Source organism: Tribolium castaneum, chromosome 2 (genome assembly GCF_031307605.1).
Source record: "Tribolium castaneum strain GA2 chromosome 2, icTriCast1.1, whole genome shotgun sequence".
Lineage (NCBI taxonomy): Eukaryota > Metazoa > Arthropoda > Insecta > Coleoptera > Tenebrionidae > Tribolium > Tribolium castaneum.
In genome coordinates, this window is record NC_087395.1 from 13387030 (window position 1) to 13406940 (window position 19911).

Here is a 19911-nt window from a genome sequence, read left to right on the forward strand (position 1 = left end):
GTCATTAATCTAACGCTAGATTAACTGATAATGTGATGAAATTAATTCAATTAATTTTTGTCTCAAAAAGTCTGATATTAGTATGAAAAAATTTAATTATAAACACGAATGGTAAATGTCAGTAATTAGTGTAAAAAATCGCAGATTGTAACTAATTCTCTCCCTTCAGACTAACGGAAAATTTTATGGACTAATAAGTAATAAAGAAATTATAGCTAATGGGAAAATGGAGATAACAAGCTTCGAGTAAAGTAATTTAGAGAAGCTTGGAGCTATCAAGTTTGACGTAATTCGTTACCCGTTGAAAACGGACCACAAAATTGTGATAATTTCTTTTGTTTTTTATCATCACTACCACCACAACCTATCCTTTCACCTTATTCATGTAAAAACTTACAACTTTATTGATCCCATAAACATAAATTCAATTAATTAAATTAAATTTAATATCACCATTTAAGTGGCCTATGATTTTGAAATTAAGTTGGCAACACGCAGTAATGTAAAAATTTAATTTTGCCTTTGTTTTTACAAGCCAATCAGATGTCACGAAGAGTATCAGGCAATTTGAGGGACTATTTTTTTATTAAGAAACATTTCAATCACTTGCTTGGCATTTCTCAAGCCGAGATTTTTAAAAGTTTATTTTTAATTAAATCATTGGTGATATGATGAAACAGTTTGAAACGTAACTCAAAAAAGGCTGTAAGGTTGTACTTTTCAAGACTTACATGATTGTCATTAATTAAAATGTGTTGTACCTATGTGTTTGTAATAGAAAAATGCAACTCCCAATGCCTTCGTTTGGCAGAAAAATGTTCTTCGCAGTAAAATAAGGTAAACAATCTCATTTTTGCTGGCATGTAATTATTTGGCTCGTATAGCTAATAGAATCGTTATTATATTGTTTGTTTTCTGTTTAATTTATATTTTCCGCCGCTGTGAATATTGTACAAATAGCAGAATCTTTGTAGAAAATGAATTGTAGCATTCAGAAGAGCGTATTTTGCAGCTGATACAATGTTTATAATGGTTTAAACCTAATTTCTCTCAGAGTCTAATTGTTATCCAAACAAGTGGCTGCGGCCTTATTTCGAATTGCCTAAAGGCGGATTCCGACCGCAAGTTCCATCCAAAGCTTCGTCTCGCTCTCTAATTTTGCAAATTTATAGCACCAGTAAAATTCTGCGCTTCGCTCGTAAATCTTAAATAAAAAAAAAATATTACGAATTTATAACGCACCTTTCGCAAAAATGTATTCCGGCGCGTCGTCGTTACTCAATGCAAATGAATTTTTTTCTTTCGTCCGGTGTTAATATTCCTGCCGCGATTTCCAAACAAATACACTCTGCGCCAAAATTGTCACATAAGAATACAAAGTTGAGCAAGGATTCAAGTGTCTTTTACCCTAATTACTCACGTTACGAAAACAAACAATTAGTACCTTACTAAATTTGTTAAAAATGTAATCATTTCCTATTTATGAAATTTTTGTTCCTTATGGCAACCTACTATACAGCGTGCTCAAAAACTGGCGCACCAACTCAATGGTGTGTGGTAGAGAAGTGGTTACATATAATGGTAAAAATAGTAAAAAAATTCTTTGTATTAAAGTTATTGATAAATAACTAATTTTAGGTAAATGATATGTGGCAACGTTGTCTAACAGTCATGATCGCAATAGAATTTGAGCAACAATAAAAATAAGTTATTTTTGAAACGGTTTCCTAGGAAATAATTCCCAGTGTTGGCACATCTACACATTGTGATTTTTTAGATAAATTTTAATTTTTTTAAATTAAAAAAACTGCTAAAATCTGATAGTAAATTTAAAAATAATTATTCATCGTTTTGTTACGGAACGATTAGCAGGAATGAAACATAAAAACATAAAAAAATAATGAAAACTAAAGAAGTTAACACAATAAGTTTGTAGCTCCAGGTTTTTTAAAATATAACTTTAGGAATTTTTTCAACATTTTTTCCGTAATCTGCACTTGCTTCTCAATAACGTACCACTGAGTGGGTGCGCCAGTTTTTGAGCACCCTGTATATTTTTTTAAGTACAACCCTCTCCTTAAATTAGCTATTTTCGCAACATATCCGAGGATTCCACGTTCAAATAAATATTTTTTTTCTTCTATTGTTATGCCCCGCTCAGACCATTTTATGTTTATTAAAAAAAATCTCGAAACACTCGCCATACACCACACCATATTCTTCAAAATATTCCAAATGTGGAAAAAATACAAGAAAAATGTAGAAGAGAAAGTTCTAGAAAATATTTTTTACGAAAGTCATATTTCCAACTTTACCGGTTTAAGACCGAAAGACGTTCATATCTGCTCAAGCGACGGATTAGTTTCATTTTCGCCAGTGGTTAGGAGCCAGAGTAAATTAAAGAAAAATGCGTTGAGGGTAGAGAAATCTTTTAGAAAAAAATTCACTAAAACTTTGTCTTTTACACTTTTTTTGAATCTGCAACAATATAAAATAGGTTTTTAAATGATTCTCATTTAGTCGTCTGTAAATTTCCCATGTAAAATCAGAAATGCCGTTTTATAGAATTAATGACAAGCATTTAGACACCGAACATTACCATTCTCTATTTATTAAGACTCCAATTCGGAAATAAGCTTCGGCAGTAAAAGTTTTTCTTGCACAGTGTAACAATTTAGTTGCATTTTAACGAAATTTTTAAAATTAATTCATTGACAATTTGTGAACTGACAGTTTTGACATTTATTGACAGAGAATTCAATTGAGCAGAGCGGCAAAAATTTTTTACATGTAAACCTATTTAAAAGTTAACTAGATGAGAATCACTTAAAAACACATTGTATAGAGCAAATTGGTAAGAGATTTGAATTTTGTTAATATGGTTCTTGTACTCATAGCTTTTAGATAGTTATTCACTTAACGAGTTTGGAAAGTGCAATTTTCCACATGAGCAACTTATTTGCTACACGAGCGCAGCGAGTGTTGCATGAAGTGGGAATGTAGGAAATTCTTTACAAACATGTAGGGTACTATTTTTCTTGTAACGAATATCTCAAAAAAAATTAAAAATATTTTTTTGCTAATTTAGTTTTCTTTGCTGATGGGTTGGTAACAGGTCAAACAATTATCATATTGACATGAACTGTCACTTATCATAAAAAAACTATCGTTTCCATCTCAACGGTAGCGATCCCAACCTATTAAATGTCCCTAGCTATTGTTGCAAAGCAAAAAACACCGCAATGCGGCAAAGTCCGTTTCCCTCCATACTTTTTTTATGATAAGTAACCGTTCCTGTCAATTTGATAATTGTTTAACCTGTTAGTAACCCATCAGCAAAAAAAACTAAGTTATCAAAAAAAAGTTATTCGTTACAAAAAATATTGTACCTAACTTGTTTGTAAAGCAATTTCCCACATTCGCACTTCATTCAGCCCTCGCTGCGCTGCGTAATTTTGTCCACGCCTTAGACGTAAAAACCGGTAAACATAACCTGCTCTGTTGACAATTATTTTGACATTATTTAATAAATCTTTAAAAACATTTTAAGGATCGTGCAGAAAACGCCATAAGCATCACGAACGTTAAGGATTATCGATCTCAAACAATGAGAAAGTTTCCATTTTTTTGAAATTAATACTATTAATAGTCTTCATAATTGTAAAACTAATGGTACTTTTCAAGTTATGAGACCTTAAAGTTCGAAATTTGACAGATCGCGCGCTTTACTGGTCTCGCTAGATGTGACGTCACGCGGCACAACTGACTCAGCTGCCCACTGCCGCGTGTGGAAAATTCGATTCTTTGAGGGGCTGTATCTGGTTAAAATTAACATGTTTCCAAAATTACTTCGCTGTTCCTCAAATTTTTTCCATTTAGCTATTGCACTCCTATATCTTTTATGAATGTTTAGTGAACCATTACCCTAAAGAAAATAAATAAAATTTAAATATGTCACGTTATAAAACCGTTTGATATCAAAAAATGAAAACATTCCAACTTTAAAAAACAAGAAAATCGTAATTTCATATCTTTGTAAACTCTAGGTTTATAATTATAATCTTCATCTACTTATTCATCGAACGTGTCTTCAAAAGCATTGTCAAAATAAAGAAAAATTGTATTTCTGTTTATGCAAGAGTCGATATCTTTACTAAATAAGAAGTCGTTTGTAGAACACTTATTTTTTTACATATTTTTCGTAAAAAACATTTTGAAAGCATTGCTTGTTCTAGATATCATAAAAATTTCCATTAGTCAATTTTTTTAAATTTTATTTTAATTATATTTTTTAATATTTTATTAATATAAATATTTCTTATTAATTAATATTTATTATTTATAAGAAATTGAAGAAAAAATCTAAAAAAATTCGAGGGCCTACAGAAAGAAATAAAGCAATAAAAAAATTGCAAACACTGATTTTTGTGTGATTATTAATATGAATTATTATTAGTTATTACTGTTATTAGTGATTTATTACAGTATCTACTTAAACAAATTACTGCAATCATCACAAATAACACTTTCTTTTACTATTTATTTCTTTTAAGTCAAAAAAATATCCAGAGATCTCAATATAATGCCGACGTGTGTAAATCGCCGCTACCTTGTGAACACTTTATGCCGCGTGACGTCATCAGGCTCAAAGCGGGACCGCTGTCAAACCGGCAGACAAAAAAGCTTATATTTTTATTATTTATAAAACTATCGAATTATTTTTTTTCCATTCAATTTCTTGATTTGAGTACTATTATGTTGATAATAAATAATAACATTTGAAAATTGAAAACTTCCTCATTGACTTCGATCGGTAAAATTTCCTTACCGTTCTTGATACCTACTATTCTATTTCGTTATTTTTTTCTTACTTTCTTGTTCTACTATTGAGAATTTGGAGGAACGTAGATTTTCACATTTAGGTCTGAAATCTGGATCTTTTAAGTTATACCTCGGTAATTTCTAGACTTTGCGAAAGCGCCTTTTCTCAAAAATTTACGCAAATGCGAGAATTCTGGAGCGGTGTGTATAACAATAATTCCGTAACATCAGTGCGAGATTCCCATGAAATAAACTCCTCACGTTTCGGGAAACTTGTAGGAGATACAGTGTGTAAATCATGCGGACACACGCACCACTGACACCCTCCTTGTGCATTCCGGGCAGTACCGACGTCGTTAGTTAAGACGATAACGGAGGTTCAGCTGACGTTTAACTAAACGCCATGCTCCGGAGTTCTTTGTTTGGAATGCCACGCTTCGACGCGTGTTTATAATGAAATTTCCAAAAAACCATCCAAGGCTTTAAAATTCTTCGTCTCATCGCAGCACGTCGACTTACAAGATAAATTATTTCTTGTTGTTGGAACGCGAAGAGAGATTTGAATAAATCGCTAGGTAGTTTGACGACGTACATTTTAATTTTGAAGCTGATCGCTGAAATTCGATGAGTCCGCGGAATGGAATTAATTGTAAGTGAGGCGCATTACCGGAAATACGCTCCAGATTCCGGGCGCACGTTTCTGAGACTAATTTTCGATTACTAACTTTAAAGCTAAATGCTAAAATATCCATCAAAGTAATTTGGCCATTAAACCAATAACTTCCCAGCGTTCTCTTTTTTAAGCTAATATAATATACGAAGGATGTAATTTAATAAGAAACACATTAAAAATACTAAACAAAGATAATTGGTGCTTGAACACGTGTTCTAAATTGGATATTTTTTATTAAAACATATTGTGAAAGTTTGCTGTTGCTATTTTAATATAAAAACACACATTGCGTTGATGCGATGAGATACAATCTCATCTAATGGTTGTGATGCTGACACATTTTCGTCTCTCGTAACAAAATTTCCACATAATCGTGGCTCAATTCCTCCCGTGTTGAGTTGAATTGAGCTCTTAAGCTCAGAAAAGCTTGTAGATACGGATACGAAACACTTTGAATCCACAGAGAAAGAACTGTTCCTCAATTACCAATGAAAATCATGAAGAAATAACATTAATTTAACCCAAATCGTACATTCTACATATCATGTGTAAATCAGAATTTAACCACTAACTAGAGAAACTCCCTCCTTGTTAATGAGAAGTTTTTTAATGAGAAAAAAATCATAATGAGAGACTAGTTACGTTTTTACGCTTCATAACAGTAGAAAAAAACGACATTCATTATTTCTTGGCAAATACGAACATACAACTTTTCTTACTCTGCACATATTTTTTTCTTTTGGAAACATTTTGGGAGTTGAAAAAGGAAAGGGATGAATAATCATGAATAATAATCAAATAGGCAGTTATTAGCACATTAAATTAATTGATTTAAATTAAATTAAATTAATTCGTTTAAAATTGATTATGTTGTATTCTGGGTTTGATTCGCAAAGTTTTGAATTTTTCGACATTTTTGAAAAAACTGAACTCTTGATCCAATAAATAATTCAATAATTAAGCACTTCAAATAAACTAAAATGATGTAAGAACGAGTAGACAAACGAATAACTAAATAAAAAATATTTATACACTGAAGATTTTATTTTACTGTACATCACATAATACACATTATGCTATTAATCTCCTGTTCAATGTTGAAAAAAGTCATATCAGTGCATTACTAGAATTCATAGACCTGTTCTATGGTGAAGAGTTTATTTCGCTAATATTACATTACACATATAAGCATATAACACAATTATTTATTGTGGTATCCTGTGTTCAGTTTTACAAAATCCATGTCAGCATTTTCTGCAAAATTAAATCTTCACTGTATATTTTTTCGCTTTATTAGAAGACCACAAGTAGATCAGCTTTTATTTTTTTTTTGTACTAATAATTGCTTTTCTGCCTGTGACATATACTGAGGTAAATAAATTCACTTGTTTGGAAATCTAAAACTCTCGTGACACATTAAACACAACTGCAGTACGGGAATTGTTACTGGTCCTAATCACCAATTTGGTTGTACAAATCGATTTCTGCATATATGTAGAGATATAAAGTGATATAAACCTTTTTCTAAACGTGCCATCAAATTGATTAAAAAATGTTTTTCTGTCTAACTTACATCTTTCTCTGGCAATTCTTAAAGCTTCTTTTTGATGTTTTCTTATTAAAATATATGATATCCTATACCAAACGTACTGTCGAGGATTTGTTTTATTACATCTACCAAAAGGTTCTAAATTTAGACAAATTTAGTTTTGTTTTTGAAAATTCAAGTCTTCAAAATATTTTGTGCAGATTTAGTATTTAGATTATTTAGACTGAGTTGTCATTGTTTGGAACAATGTCCATCTGTTTGTCATTGATTCTAGCTTCTGGGCTAAGAATGCTAATATGCTCAATAATGTGTTTATTCTTTTTGTTTTGCAGGCTGTACTCCTAAATGTACTTCTAATCAATGTTTTTTATTTTGTATTTATGCTTTCCAAGTGTTTGCTGTTGCATTCTGAAATTTCAACGTTTAAAAGTTTTTATGTTGACTTGACAGAAATGTTCCATAAATGGAACGAACCGGAATAATATCTTCAAATTCCATTAGTTATTTGATCTATAAACATCGTATTTTATGTCCGAAGAGTATATTATTGCATTTACAAAGAACATCAATACAAAATAAAATCACGACTCATGCGTTACTTAGTTCTAACATTGAGAATTTTTATACAGAGTGAGTTTTAAAGTAAAGCCTAAAATTCGTAATTCTTGTATTTTCCAAAAATAAAAAAATGCAAAAACAGGTAACTTAGGATTTTATCTGAGCTCAAATTTGATGTAACTATATCAATCATGGCGGCCAATATGGCGGCGCCATGACATCATCGTACAAGTGTGCTACTTATTTTGAATTTGGGTGAACCGAACGCAGAATTTTTTTATTTTTCATAATTCAATATTTTTGTTATTTTTCTAATATAAATAAAAAATGCACTAACAAGTATAACTTAGCATTTTAAGGGAGCTCAATTCTGACATAACTGGATCAGTCGTAGCGGCTAATTCGTATTAATTTTACACCTTACTTATAATAATTTAGTATAGATATTTAGTTTTCAAGAGTTTCATTGATAATGCGTGGAATATACGTACGATCGATTTAATCATAATTTGTTCTTTATTTATTATTTTTGTTACCGTTACTAACTGACACAAATATCCCTAGACAACAACAAAAACTTTTTAATTAAAATAAGAAAAAAGTATAAAAAATAGCATAACATACTCGTTTTATAAGGGTTTTGGCAAACTCAACCCATAGAAAACTCGCCATGACTGATCCAGTTACGTCATATTTGAGCTCAATTAAAAAGCTAAGTTGCTTTTGAATTTTTTTATTTTTGAAAAATTAAAGAAATATAAATTTGTAACGTTACATTATAATGATGATTTGAAAAAAAATTACGTGTTTGGTTCATCCATATTCAAAATAAGTAGCACGGTTGTAAAGGCCTATTAGTAGGGCTTCTAGTTATACAAGAGAAATGATATCGTTCCATTTACAAAAATCTGTGATGACGTCGTGGCGCCGTCATATTGGCCGCTATGACTAATCCGGTCAGGAAAAAGCTCATCCCACACGTAAACCGTCCTGAACTGACCCATACATATTACTAGCAAATTTTTAACATATTCTTAAATTACTATCTATTTAAAATAAAATGTTATTTAAGCTCTAAGGTATATTAAATACAAAATAAAATTAAATGACTTGTTTATATAGGGTTTTGGCGCACCAACTCGGTAGTACGTTGTTGAGAAGCATGTGTAGATTACGGGAAGAATCTTAAAAAAAAATCCTAAAATCACTTTAAAAAATCTGAAGCTACAAAGTTACTTTGTTAAGTTCTTCAATTGTTTTTTAATGTTTTTATGTTTCGGTGTAAGTAATCGTTCCCTAACAAAGCGATGAATAACTATTTTCACATTTACTATAAGACTTTATAAATTTTATAAATTCAAGAAAATTAAATTCATCAGTAAAATCTCAATTTGTAAACACTGAGAATTATTTATGTTGTGTAAACAGTTCTCTACAAACATACACCACAGAGTTGGTGTTCCGGTTTTTGAGCACCGATAAAGTACATATGAAACTTTTTTCATTTTTGTTTTATAGTTATTAAAAAATCTTTGTCTAAGTTACACTTTTGGTGAAGCAGTTTTAGTTGGTCCGTCAGATTTTATGCTCAGATACTAAACGTTACCAAAAAATCACTATTTTTATGTTCTTCTGCACATTAGAGAAGGATCTGGCAGTTATGAATATAGTTCAAAGAGTAAATACTTATTTAAATAGGGAATATGTAATTGAGATAAATTTGAAAGTTTACCTTCCAAAGTTGTCGGAGAACTTGAATTCCCTGGCACCTAGCGTTTTCCAACAGCTGGTGGTGAGCTGTCCTTTGGCGATGCTTTGCAACATCCACAAAGGCGACCTTTGGAGGACCAATTTGAGAGTGGCGAGGAGCAACCGCACGGTGCCCTTGACCAGGTGTCTGTCCACCCTGACCGGAAGGGGTTTCAGACGCAACAGACCGGCCGGAAGTTCTCCTTTAAACTCACCATCCACAACACTAAATAAACGTTGAGATCTATCGTTACGATCTTTGAATTTAGAACTTTCAACGCCATAATTACGATTGAACAAAAGGAACTGATCGTTTTTTAATAAATAATTCACATGCATATCACTGATATCACTTTTAACTACACTACGTTTGTATCGATCCTCGCTCGCTGCTGCTGGTGGTGGTTTATCTTTATCGGCGCCACCGTCGTCGCTGATGCTGATGTTCGCAGCCGTGTCGACCCATAACCAGACGAAATGGCCGTCCATCATGTTCAGCCGCTTGGCGTCCTCCAGGATACGCACCGCTGCAGGACGATCGCTCAGCAGCACCACCACGCCCCGCGTCGACCTCGAAATGTCCGCCAGCTTCCTGCGGAACGCAACGGGTTTATACAGTGTACAAGAGCATTTTTTTTGAACGAACACCGTGCACATCTTAGAAAATAAGTTGGCAAAATGGGTCCCAATATCAATAAAAAAGACATGTATAAAATCAATGTTTTCTTTAAGTAGTAGATTATATAACTGAGAGTAAAAGAGAGTCTTTTTGTAGTAAGCTCAGAGATTGAAGGCCGAGGCTTGCCAAAATAATTTTGTTCTTTTGCTTCTTTTAACGTTTTTTTTTTAATGGGAATCTTTTAATAATCAACTAATTCGTTTAACTATTTATAAATTGGTTGTGATTTACCGTGTGAAACGCCAATGGACACTTCAAGTCCTAGGACATAATGTCACAGTTTGACGTCATCCTGCTCCTGTTACAAACACAAGTCCTTCAACCGTTGCTATAGATGTAAAAAAGCTTTTTTCTATCAGGAAAAATATTGTTGCTTTCACTTAAGGTTTTGAAAAAGTGTTGGAAGCAGTTAACTAAGCTAATTGTGTAATACTCGTGGTATTATGACTACTCTCAACGCTTTTATTTTCTAAAATCTTTAGCTGAAAGCAGAAATCTTTTTAGCCTTCTAACATGTAAATTGCAAAGCATCGCCAAATTAACGTTCTATTGTCAACTATCGAAACAATGAGTGATTTGTATTTATAAAAATAGAATACACTTGTATAAGTATGTACTTTAGTACTTCGTATAGTACTTATAGTACAATTTTTTAAGTACATATGTTTCCACCGGTATTCATAAATTTTGAATACAGTTGAACCTCGATAAATCGAACCTTTAGTTCTTAAAATTTACTAATAGAAATTTGTGTAGTTTTCGCTCGATATTCGAACCTCTTTAAGACGATCTGATTTCAGGTTTCCCTCAGCTGTAAACCTTCATAAATCATTTGTTTGTATAGTCCATGTGTAATTTTTGCAGTATGCATGTCTGTTTCCGTTATAAGCTCATAGTATGTGCAATAAAAGTTTGGCGATGATAAATATTTAGACATGCGTGTGTTAATTTTAACAAGTAACAGAGCTCAACAAATGAATCAAATATTTTTTTATTTGTAATTTTTTAATAAAAGTTTCGACATTTAGTTTAAAATTTGAAAAAGATACAAAACATATCAAAACGTGTACCCGACTAGGGGTAAAAAAGTACTTAACTCTTTTCGTTGTGACAGAAATGGACAACTTGAACACTTTAAAACAACAATGAAAATTGTCTCTGTGAATACAAACTAATTATTAAACACTGACCGGCTCATTTATACAAAAGAAAGGAGAAAAACAGTGAAAATAATATATAAAAATTTTGCAAAATGTGATATAGAAAAGTTGTTATACTTGATGAGTTTTCTTACGTGCTAAAATTAACGCACGCACGTATTTCTGATACACCCGGTATAGTAAACGACACCTTTGACCAAAAAAATTGGAAATTCTAAAAGCTGCAATTAACTAGTCCTGAGAAATATAGAGAGTTTTAATATAAAAACGTATGGGATAATGTTTTTAATAAAAGATTGTTTTCTGTCACAAGTCAAAATCTATGTCAACAATTTAAAATTTCTGTTGTACTGAATGAGTAGGTACAGGGTATTCGCGAAATTCAGGTATTCCTTTTAAGAGGTACTAGCATTGTTCTTAAGAGTTTTAGCCTAAAACACCTTAGTAAAATGTTGAAGATAACGGAGATACAATAACTTCTCTTTTTTGAAATCTTGGAAGCCAACCCTGTACAAATCAAAAAATCAAAGGACCATTGGCGTAATCAACAAAAACTGTTACAATTTTCATCTAATTAGTCGGACAGGTTTACTATTTTTAACTAATATCAATCTTACAGATTTCATGCAATGCTATCAGGATACAGCTGTGGTAGTTAAAGTGTACTTAGAGTACACTAAGTAGGACTCAAGCGCCGATGATGTGCTGTTTGCATCATTTTACATTTTTGCATTTTATTCGAAAACCGTTAATTTTAAGAAAAAAAGTTTTTGAAAAGTTTTTGAATTGAATGATAATAATGATAATAACGTCTTTCTTGGGGTCTATTTTTAAAGAGCAAGAATTCGAAAACATTTTTTTTAAACCTATTAATTGATTTTCAATTGTTAACAATTTATGGTTAAAATATTTGCACTTGTTTTTGGAACATCCAGTATTGATGTTGTTTATAACATTTGTTAATTGTATATAAATGATTAGTGATTAATGTTCAGGAGTTTTCGTGGGCATCAAAATTTCAGCTTATTTGAAGAGCCCTCTCAAATTTAACTCGCAAAACTTGAAACGCATAACAAGGCAAGTTAAATAACAGTTTGTAAAAAGTAATCTAATTGTTCCTTAATTTTCTGAGATATCCAAGGTGACGCATTTCGAAAAAATCACCTTGTATATCTGTCAACGTCAGCAAGCGTAACCCTTTCGCCAGATAAATTACCAACGACGCGATTTCTGACAGGATAATTTCACTCCCGTTTCTATTTAAAATCAAACCGGAGCTCAAACCAAATTAAGAGACTCATCGATTCCAAATTGAACGTGTGTTCAAATAAGAGCACTGAAAAATCCGACAACTAAAATGCCGCCTAATAGGGATATGGGCCAATTTATTGAAAGATAAGTGGATTCTGCTTTTTTTCGGTAGCGGGATTCATGACTGACTTTCCCTATTATACGACCTAACACAGAAACGTAATTGAAATTTTCATTTCTTGTTACGAAAAAACGTAATTCAAGTCGGTATGCTCACGACTTTGTTTCATAAAATAAACAAATCCTAATTAAAACTTCGGTCATTATACACAGCTAATTAAATACAATGTTGTCAACTCATTATAAGTTCACAGTTTGTACATGATTATAGATAGATAGTTTTAATAAATAACACAGAATCATCGATTTAATTGTAAAATTATGAAAAGCAAACAAAATATTTGACCATGAATGCCGTTATTTTCTAGTTTAAAACAATAGCAGTATATAGGTTTTAGGTGAACACTAAAAAACTGTAATTTTTTATTATACAGTTTGTTCCGTCTTAACCCCACATTAGAAGTATTGAAAGTTCTAACAAAGACATTTTTTTGAAAGTTTGTACTCAGCCATAATCCGTTGAGTTCTGCTCAATGAAAATATTTTTAAAATGGCGGCACTTTCGGTTACACCGGAAGTCGCTATCAACTTTCTTATTTTAAATAAAAAGCTATGTTTTTCACAGCATTTTTGGATTAATTGAGTTATTAGTTTGAGTTAGAAGGGTAATTTAAGGCCGTTTTATCAGCATTTCCTATACCTGAATTTAACCGTTTTCAAGATATTTAAGATTTTTTGGTTTAATAAATTTTAATTTTTCACATTTTTTCTCTCGTCTCCATGGCAACCTATGAGAAATGGCCCATTGCTAATGTATTTCTTCAATCCCAACAAAACGTTATTGTAACATAAGTATAGGGAACATTAATACAGATCGATGCAGAATTAAATTCTCTACGATTTATTGATATAAAACTTTTGGCATTTCATTTAAAAAATATGGGTTATGGGTGCTTAAAGTTCTGCAAACTTAACTTTAAAAATTTAGAGTTAGTTATTCTTTTTTAGAAACTTGAAAACTCCAAACGAAAGATCTATGCTTTCTCTTCCAAATGAGCTAAAAAATTATTGAAACGTTTTAAAAAATTACAGAGTTATTCATTTTTGAACTGGAAGGTGCAAATTCAAGAAATTGAAAAACGATAAAAATATTTCGTAAACGGCTAAATTTAGGTATAGGAAAAACTTATGAAAAATTATCTTAAAATAACTCTAGTAATTCAAAAACGTATTAAAAAATATAGCTTTCGATTTAAAATTAAAAAGTGTCACCATCTTCAAAATATTTTCATTGTGCAGGAGATTATAGTTGTACACAAAATGATTACCATTATTATAACCACCAAATCTTTTAATGTAGGGTTTAGATGAAACACCCTATTAAAATAGCCAACACATTAGCCGTAACATATCGGGTAATTTTGAACTGGTGTCCGTAACTCGAACACGTCTCATAGGGGCGTCAAATGCTATTAATTAAGCCAAAAATGTCTTGTCCAAAAATGCACAGTTTTTGAGATAAATAAAGTTGAAATTTTAGTTAAAACCGTTTTAGAACCCCAGGATTGGCGATTGCACACTAAGCGCACAAGCTGAGATAAGTTTTTGCAACATAAATTGCTTTTTTGCCCCATTAGATAACGACGTGCAGCGCTCAGTTGCTACGACTTTTTACGATTGTTTACAACTTTTTACCGTTCATTATTTCAGAGACAATCAACACGGTTGTCAAATTTTATCGATGTTTGAAATTGCTTATCAAAATAGCCCTACAGTGTGTTCTATACTCTCGAAAATTAAGGTTTAAGTTACGGACACCAGTTCAAAATCACTCTGTATATATTATACAGTGTATTTCAAAAGCATCGGACAATCTCGCGGGTGCTCATAAAGGACATCAAACTAAATTAAAAGTTCCTAAGACAAAAAATTGTTTGAGCCTTTCGTCACGAGCTCTTCAAATTTAAGTTTGTAAGTTAAGTTTTTAGTGCTTCAGATCATATTTTTTTGGTCGTGGTCGAATTGGTTCCCGATAATCTCAATAAGTATAATTCTGTAAAAGGTGATGGTCGAATAGGTTGCCGGGTGATGGTTTAAAGGATTAAGCCACATATATGTTAATATTTTAGATTTAAAGCTGGTAGAAATGTTCAAATAATTATTTTCTTGGCACAAAATCCAACAATAAATTTCATTTATTCATGGCTAACTGGACATTTAAAAAAAAAGAATGTTATTTTTTAAACCCAATTTCGTAAAATGTTTCGTCAAACAATGACTACTAAGACATCACACATGATGACGTTGCGTTCGTTAATATGTCTATTAATACTATTAAAACATCAAAATGAAGACAAATTACAAATAACATTTTAACATTTTTCGACATAGTACCCATTAAGTTCTATGCGCCTTCTCCACCGTTTTGGAAGTGCTTGAAGACTCGAAGAAATATTTATCCACAGCCTTTAAACGTTAAAATACGATTTGTTTTTGAACGTTTTGGAATTTGTGAATTTATTCATACACTTACAAATGCCATTACTGTTATCATAGTACTTTAATCTGGTTATCTGAACTATATGACTGACGAAAACCAATTCGACCATCCCCGGGAACCAATTCGACTATAATTAGAGAGGATTACTGAATTTGGGAACCAATTCGACTCGTCTCATTTTTTTGACTTTAGCGGAAACGACAGCTTTTGAAACATTAAACAAATATCTTTAGAAAAATATCAATAATTGTCTTGTGGTCTATAAAACAATAAAAAAAGTTGCAAATTCGACAATAAATTAAATTCGATGTCATAGGAAACAAAAGAGCAAAAATCGATACCGTTGCTAAGAAAAACAATTTAAAAAATATGTAAAAGCTAAGTTGTTTGAAAAAAATCTGACTTCATTTTTGTACTTAACTGAACGTGTTTTATCACCATACGAAAGTTTGTCCGTCACTTTTGAATCACCCTGTATATTATTATATTATATAATACGCATTTCTTAATTATCTCTCATTCCCTCTCAGAACTCAGATAACTAAGTTAAGTTTAAAACCTTAAGAACAATAATTGCATTTGAGAAAATTTATTTCATAAGGAAGTTTGACTTTGAGGAGAGCAATCGGCTTTTAGAGCAAAAAAATTTAGTTATATTTTAACAGATAGTTGTAAAATTGTGGAGGACGGCTAATAAAGCTAATAAAGCGGCTAATAAAGCAGAATCTGTGAGTGTCCCGATTTTACTACACATACGTTAAAACAAACACTTTCATGGCAAATCTGTTAATTGCGCAAAGTGTTATCAAATTTATTAGTTGAAATTCCGATAATTCAAATACTGTTCGAAATATTATTAACATTAGTTTATGTTTATTATACAGGGTGACTCGCATAGCACGACAAAAAATATTGATAAATCATTATACTATTGTAAAAGAAGTTACTAAATATAATTAACAGTTTGCTATCGGAAATCCTTCGAGTTGAACTTGCGTCACACTACAAAACTTCGACAACTTGATGACACCTAATAATAAGTTGTCCTGTTTGTTTGGTTGTATAGTTTGTTTCTGAACGCTTGACAGATGTACACAAGCGTTAATGGACATAGACTTAAATTTATTTCTCTTACCACAAGTTTGAAAATACTTTTTTGCCGAAAAGACAATTTTCTGTAGACATTTAATTAATTTGTTGTCGTGCTTATTTAATTCTAATTAAAAATAAAACTTACATAAACTTTTTAAATAAATAATATGTTCAATAAATATTTCTTATGTCTGCATAACTTTAAACTTGAAAATTGCACCTATAGCCGCAAATATGGCTGAAACTGATGCCAGCGGTATCGAAAATATAATTAATATCAAATATAGTAAACTAGAGGTAAAAAAATTTTCAAAGATCATTCATATAAAGCAGCAATAGCTAGATACTCGTATGTCCATTTTTTGCAAATGCCACTTTTGTGAAACGTTATAGTGGATTGCAAACAAGTGAGGAGAATAATAAGAAACTTGTGATACTTGTACTCATTTTTTATTAAAACTGTAAGGTACACCTACACGACAATTTGAATTTACAAACTTGTAAAGTATTGTCTTGTTTCAAAACAATGTTCGGAATAATTCAGACCCAGTTTCTACGTTTATACTCCTGCTAGAATATCTATCAAGTTGATCAATTCGCTTCGTACAAATACCAATTTTATTCTACTAAAGTACCAAGGGCTTATGGTAAGTTATATCAAAGCAAAATGGAAAATGTACTAAAAACAAAATATTTCCTGCAAACCATTAAAAAAACTTGAGAATAAACAACAAACTGAATGATTAATATATAATAATACGGAATAAAATTAGATAAATAAACTTTTTCAAAGTTTAAGACCTAGACCCATTCGAAATTGATTTCATAAAGTAACCATGTTCTTTTCCCATAAGTAATAGAACCATAATGAGTTTTTCTTATTCAAAAAATATCGAACTATAAATACATAGGTAAGTATGTGTAACCAAAAAAGCGACAAAATTTGCATTTCAGTTAAAATAGTTTTATTTTTTAACACATTTAGAGCTGGTTTACAGAACATTTTAACTGAAAGCAAATTTTAGTCGCGATTAACTTGACATTTATCAAGTCAAATTTTAGATGGTAACTTAATTCGAATTAGTTTAATTCGGAATTAAATCTTAATTTGGCTTTCAGTAAACTAGCCCTTAAGTTTACTATTTCCCTTTAATATGACATTAAACCTAATTAAATACCACCAAACAAAAATTGAATTTAAGCAAATCTTTTTCAGAAACAAACTCAATTTAACAATGAACAATCATAAATTGAAACACAAAACTCAAGTTAATGTTAATGTTAGTTTGACAGTTGCAAAATGTTTGAAAACAAACACTAAAGTTAAATTAGTTTAATAAAATTATTTCATTCAGCGCAGAGCTTATAATTGCCCCAAGTTTTATTTATTTTTGGAAATTCCAGCAATTATTCAAATAGTGATGGAGTATTATTAATTTTGGATTTTATTAAATATAATAGGGCGACTCGCCTAACACCACAACCTGTTCCAACGTGATCTTATGTGAACTGGGTATTTTTTTGATTCCTCTACAGGATGTCTTAAAATTGACGAATTCTAAGTTCAGAGCATTGTAGGGATTTACTTCAGCAGTCCAAACATTGAAAAAACTAATGAATCGGAGCTTCCCCACAAAGCAATGTACATTAATTTGAAGATCTCTTTTTGAACTGCGTTTTCTTCAAATAAATGCTTCAGTGTTTATTCTTCTTTACAGTGAGGATGATTGTGGAGAATAATAATTAAAACAATTTAATAAAAAAGCTTTATTTTGGGGTAAAAATATCTAACTACAATTCTTGTAATTTGCCGTTTCGGTTTTACGAAAAATAAAAAAAAAATAAGATTTTTTTACTACAAAATAAAGCTTATCTTTTAAGAAATCATTTTACATTGTTATTTTACGACAATCATCTACATCATAAATAACAATAAACACTGAAATTTTTAAGCTGCATGTGAAGAAAACGCAATTCAAAGAGCACTTTCAAACCAATGTACCTTTGTGGGAAAGCCTTAAATCTTCATTTTGTTTCTACTTTTGGACTAATGAAATGATTCGCTGCAACGCTCTGAACTCGAAATTCGCCAGTTTTGGGACAGCCTGCATACTATCAGCGACAAAATGTTAAACTCTGTTTCAATTGGAATATTGTGTAGTAACCAAAAAACTGTTCACTCAAAAGTTCAATATTTTTATTGAGTCGTGTCGTAGAAGCACCATATCTTTGGTTCACTGCATTTAACACTGTAGTCGACAGGAAAAATTCGCTTCCACTTTAAAGCAATGATATTATTTCAATTCAGACAAATGTGGGGTTAAATCATAATTCTGAAACGTTTCTCTCGCTACAAAGTCTTTCAAATATAATTCAAAAGTCCATAGAGTAGCTTTAAAAGTTCTTTTATGAATTAAGTTTACAACAATGTCGATTTGCATTTGCATAATTACCTCCAATATCGATCTGCACTTGCATTTTAGTTGCAACGTGCTAATTTACATTTTCATAAACTCTGACAAATCATTGCAAAATTAAAAGCAAAATTAATGGAAGATAACAGGACAAACTTAATTGGATGGAGTGTCGATTTATTAAGTACACGCCCTTAGGTAAATATTAATTTTAATTAATTTTATAAACAACTTCATTGCTCATTAAAGGCAGCATCACAAAAATAAATATACAAATTTAAAGATATTTCATTGATTGCTTTTCTTTTTTAAATTTTGTAAAGATTTCTTACATTTTATAATTTAGCTTTTATTAATCCGCTTACAACCAGTAATTGTATCTATTGAATTTGCGTGGTGTACATAGTGCAAAATTAATTTGCAATTGCGGAGCCTAATGAAAAGTGCAAATTTTTATCGTATTTCACGCAGTCTGATAAATTAAAATTTTCCAATGTAACTCGGTGTAATTGAGAGAAAACTGAAATAAACAATATTGATAAAAATACCCCCGCCCAAATCCAATACTCTCTCTATGAAAAACCACCAAAAACCGTTTATGTTTTCATCAAATAACGAGCAATGGAAACCTACATTAACATTTTGTGCGCAAATTTGCATTTTCGTTCAACGCCTCCATTGACAGAACAAAATTCTGCTCGCCAATTACACGATTACCTCGGATAGAGTCAATGGCGAATAGCCTGATTGTGGAATTTCAAAGGATAAACATCGACAATGTATGTTATGTACACCTCGTGGTCATAAGCGGAGAATGCAATTATTTCGACGCTGGCTCTTTTACAGTTTGCGCAAAGTGTGACAGAGAGACCGCAAAAAATTGCAACGTTAACCACACAACAGAGGAACTTTTTTACTGCTCGGCTTTAGGACAAGGATAATAAGAGGTCCGTCACTGATCCTTCCCGGCCAAGATCGGGCCCTCAATGTCCTTGGTGATGCCATAGCAACGCCCGCGAAAACATCCTGTAAAAGATGTTTATGGAGACGAAGTTACGTTGTTTTATCGACATGGGCGCAGGTTCTAGGAGGTCAGCAAATCAGAACTTGAACGAAATTGCTTGCGTACTTTCGGCGTAAACAAGAAATAATGAAAAATACTTGATAAAAATTGTATTCTTAATTTTTTCCATACATACGTCAGTCTAATAACCACAAAACAACTGGTTAAAGAAACAAGCTTTCCTAACTAATAAGTGCAAAAATGGTGGATGCGCCGGAATTAAAATTTTTAAAACATATACAGTTTTTGATGAACACGTTATTAGAATAAAATTTTTAAATT

General features: G+C 31.4%; 1 protein-coding gene across 3 annotated transcripts in view; it reads right to left on the bottom strand.

Moving 5' to 3' along the window:
* The window catches only part of LOC657839 (uncharacterized), a 105404-nt gene that overhangs the window by 43477 nt on the left and 42016 nt on the right, over window positions 1–19911 (bottom strand). For all 3 annotated transcript variants that reach the window (XM_015983367.2, XM_008201422.3, XM_015983368.2), the window contains exon 4: window positions 9334–9942. In XM_015983367.2, the coding sequence (XP_015838853.2) occupies window positions 9334–9942 (609 nt within the window). The remainder of the gene's footprint in view (window positions 1–9333; window positions 9943–19911) is intronic.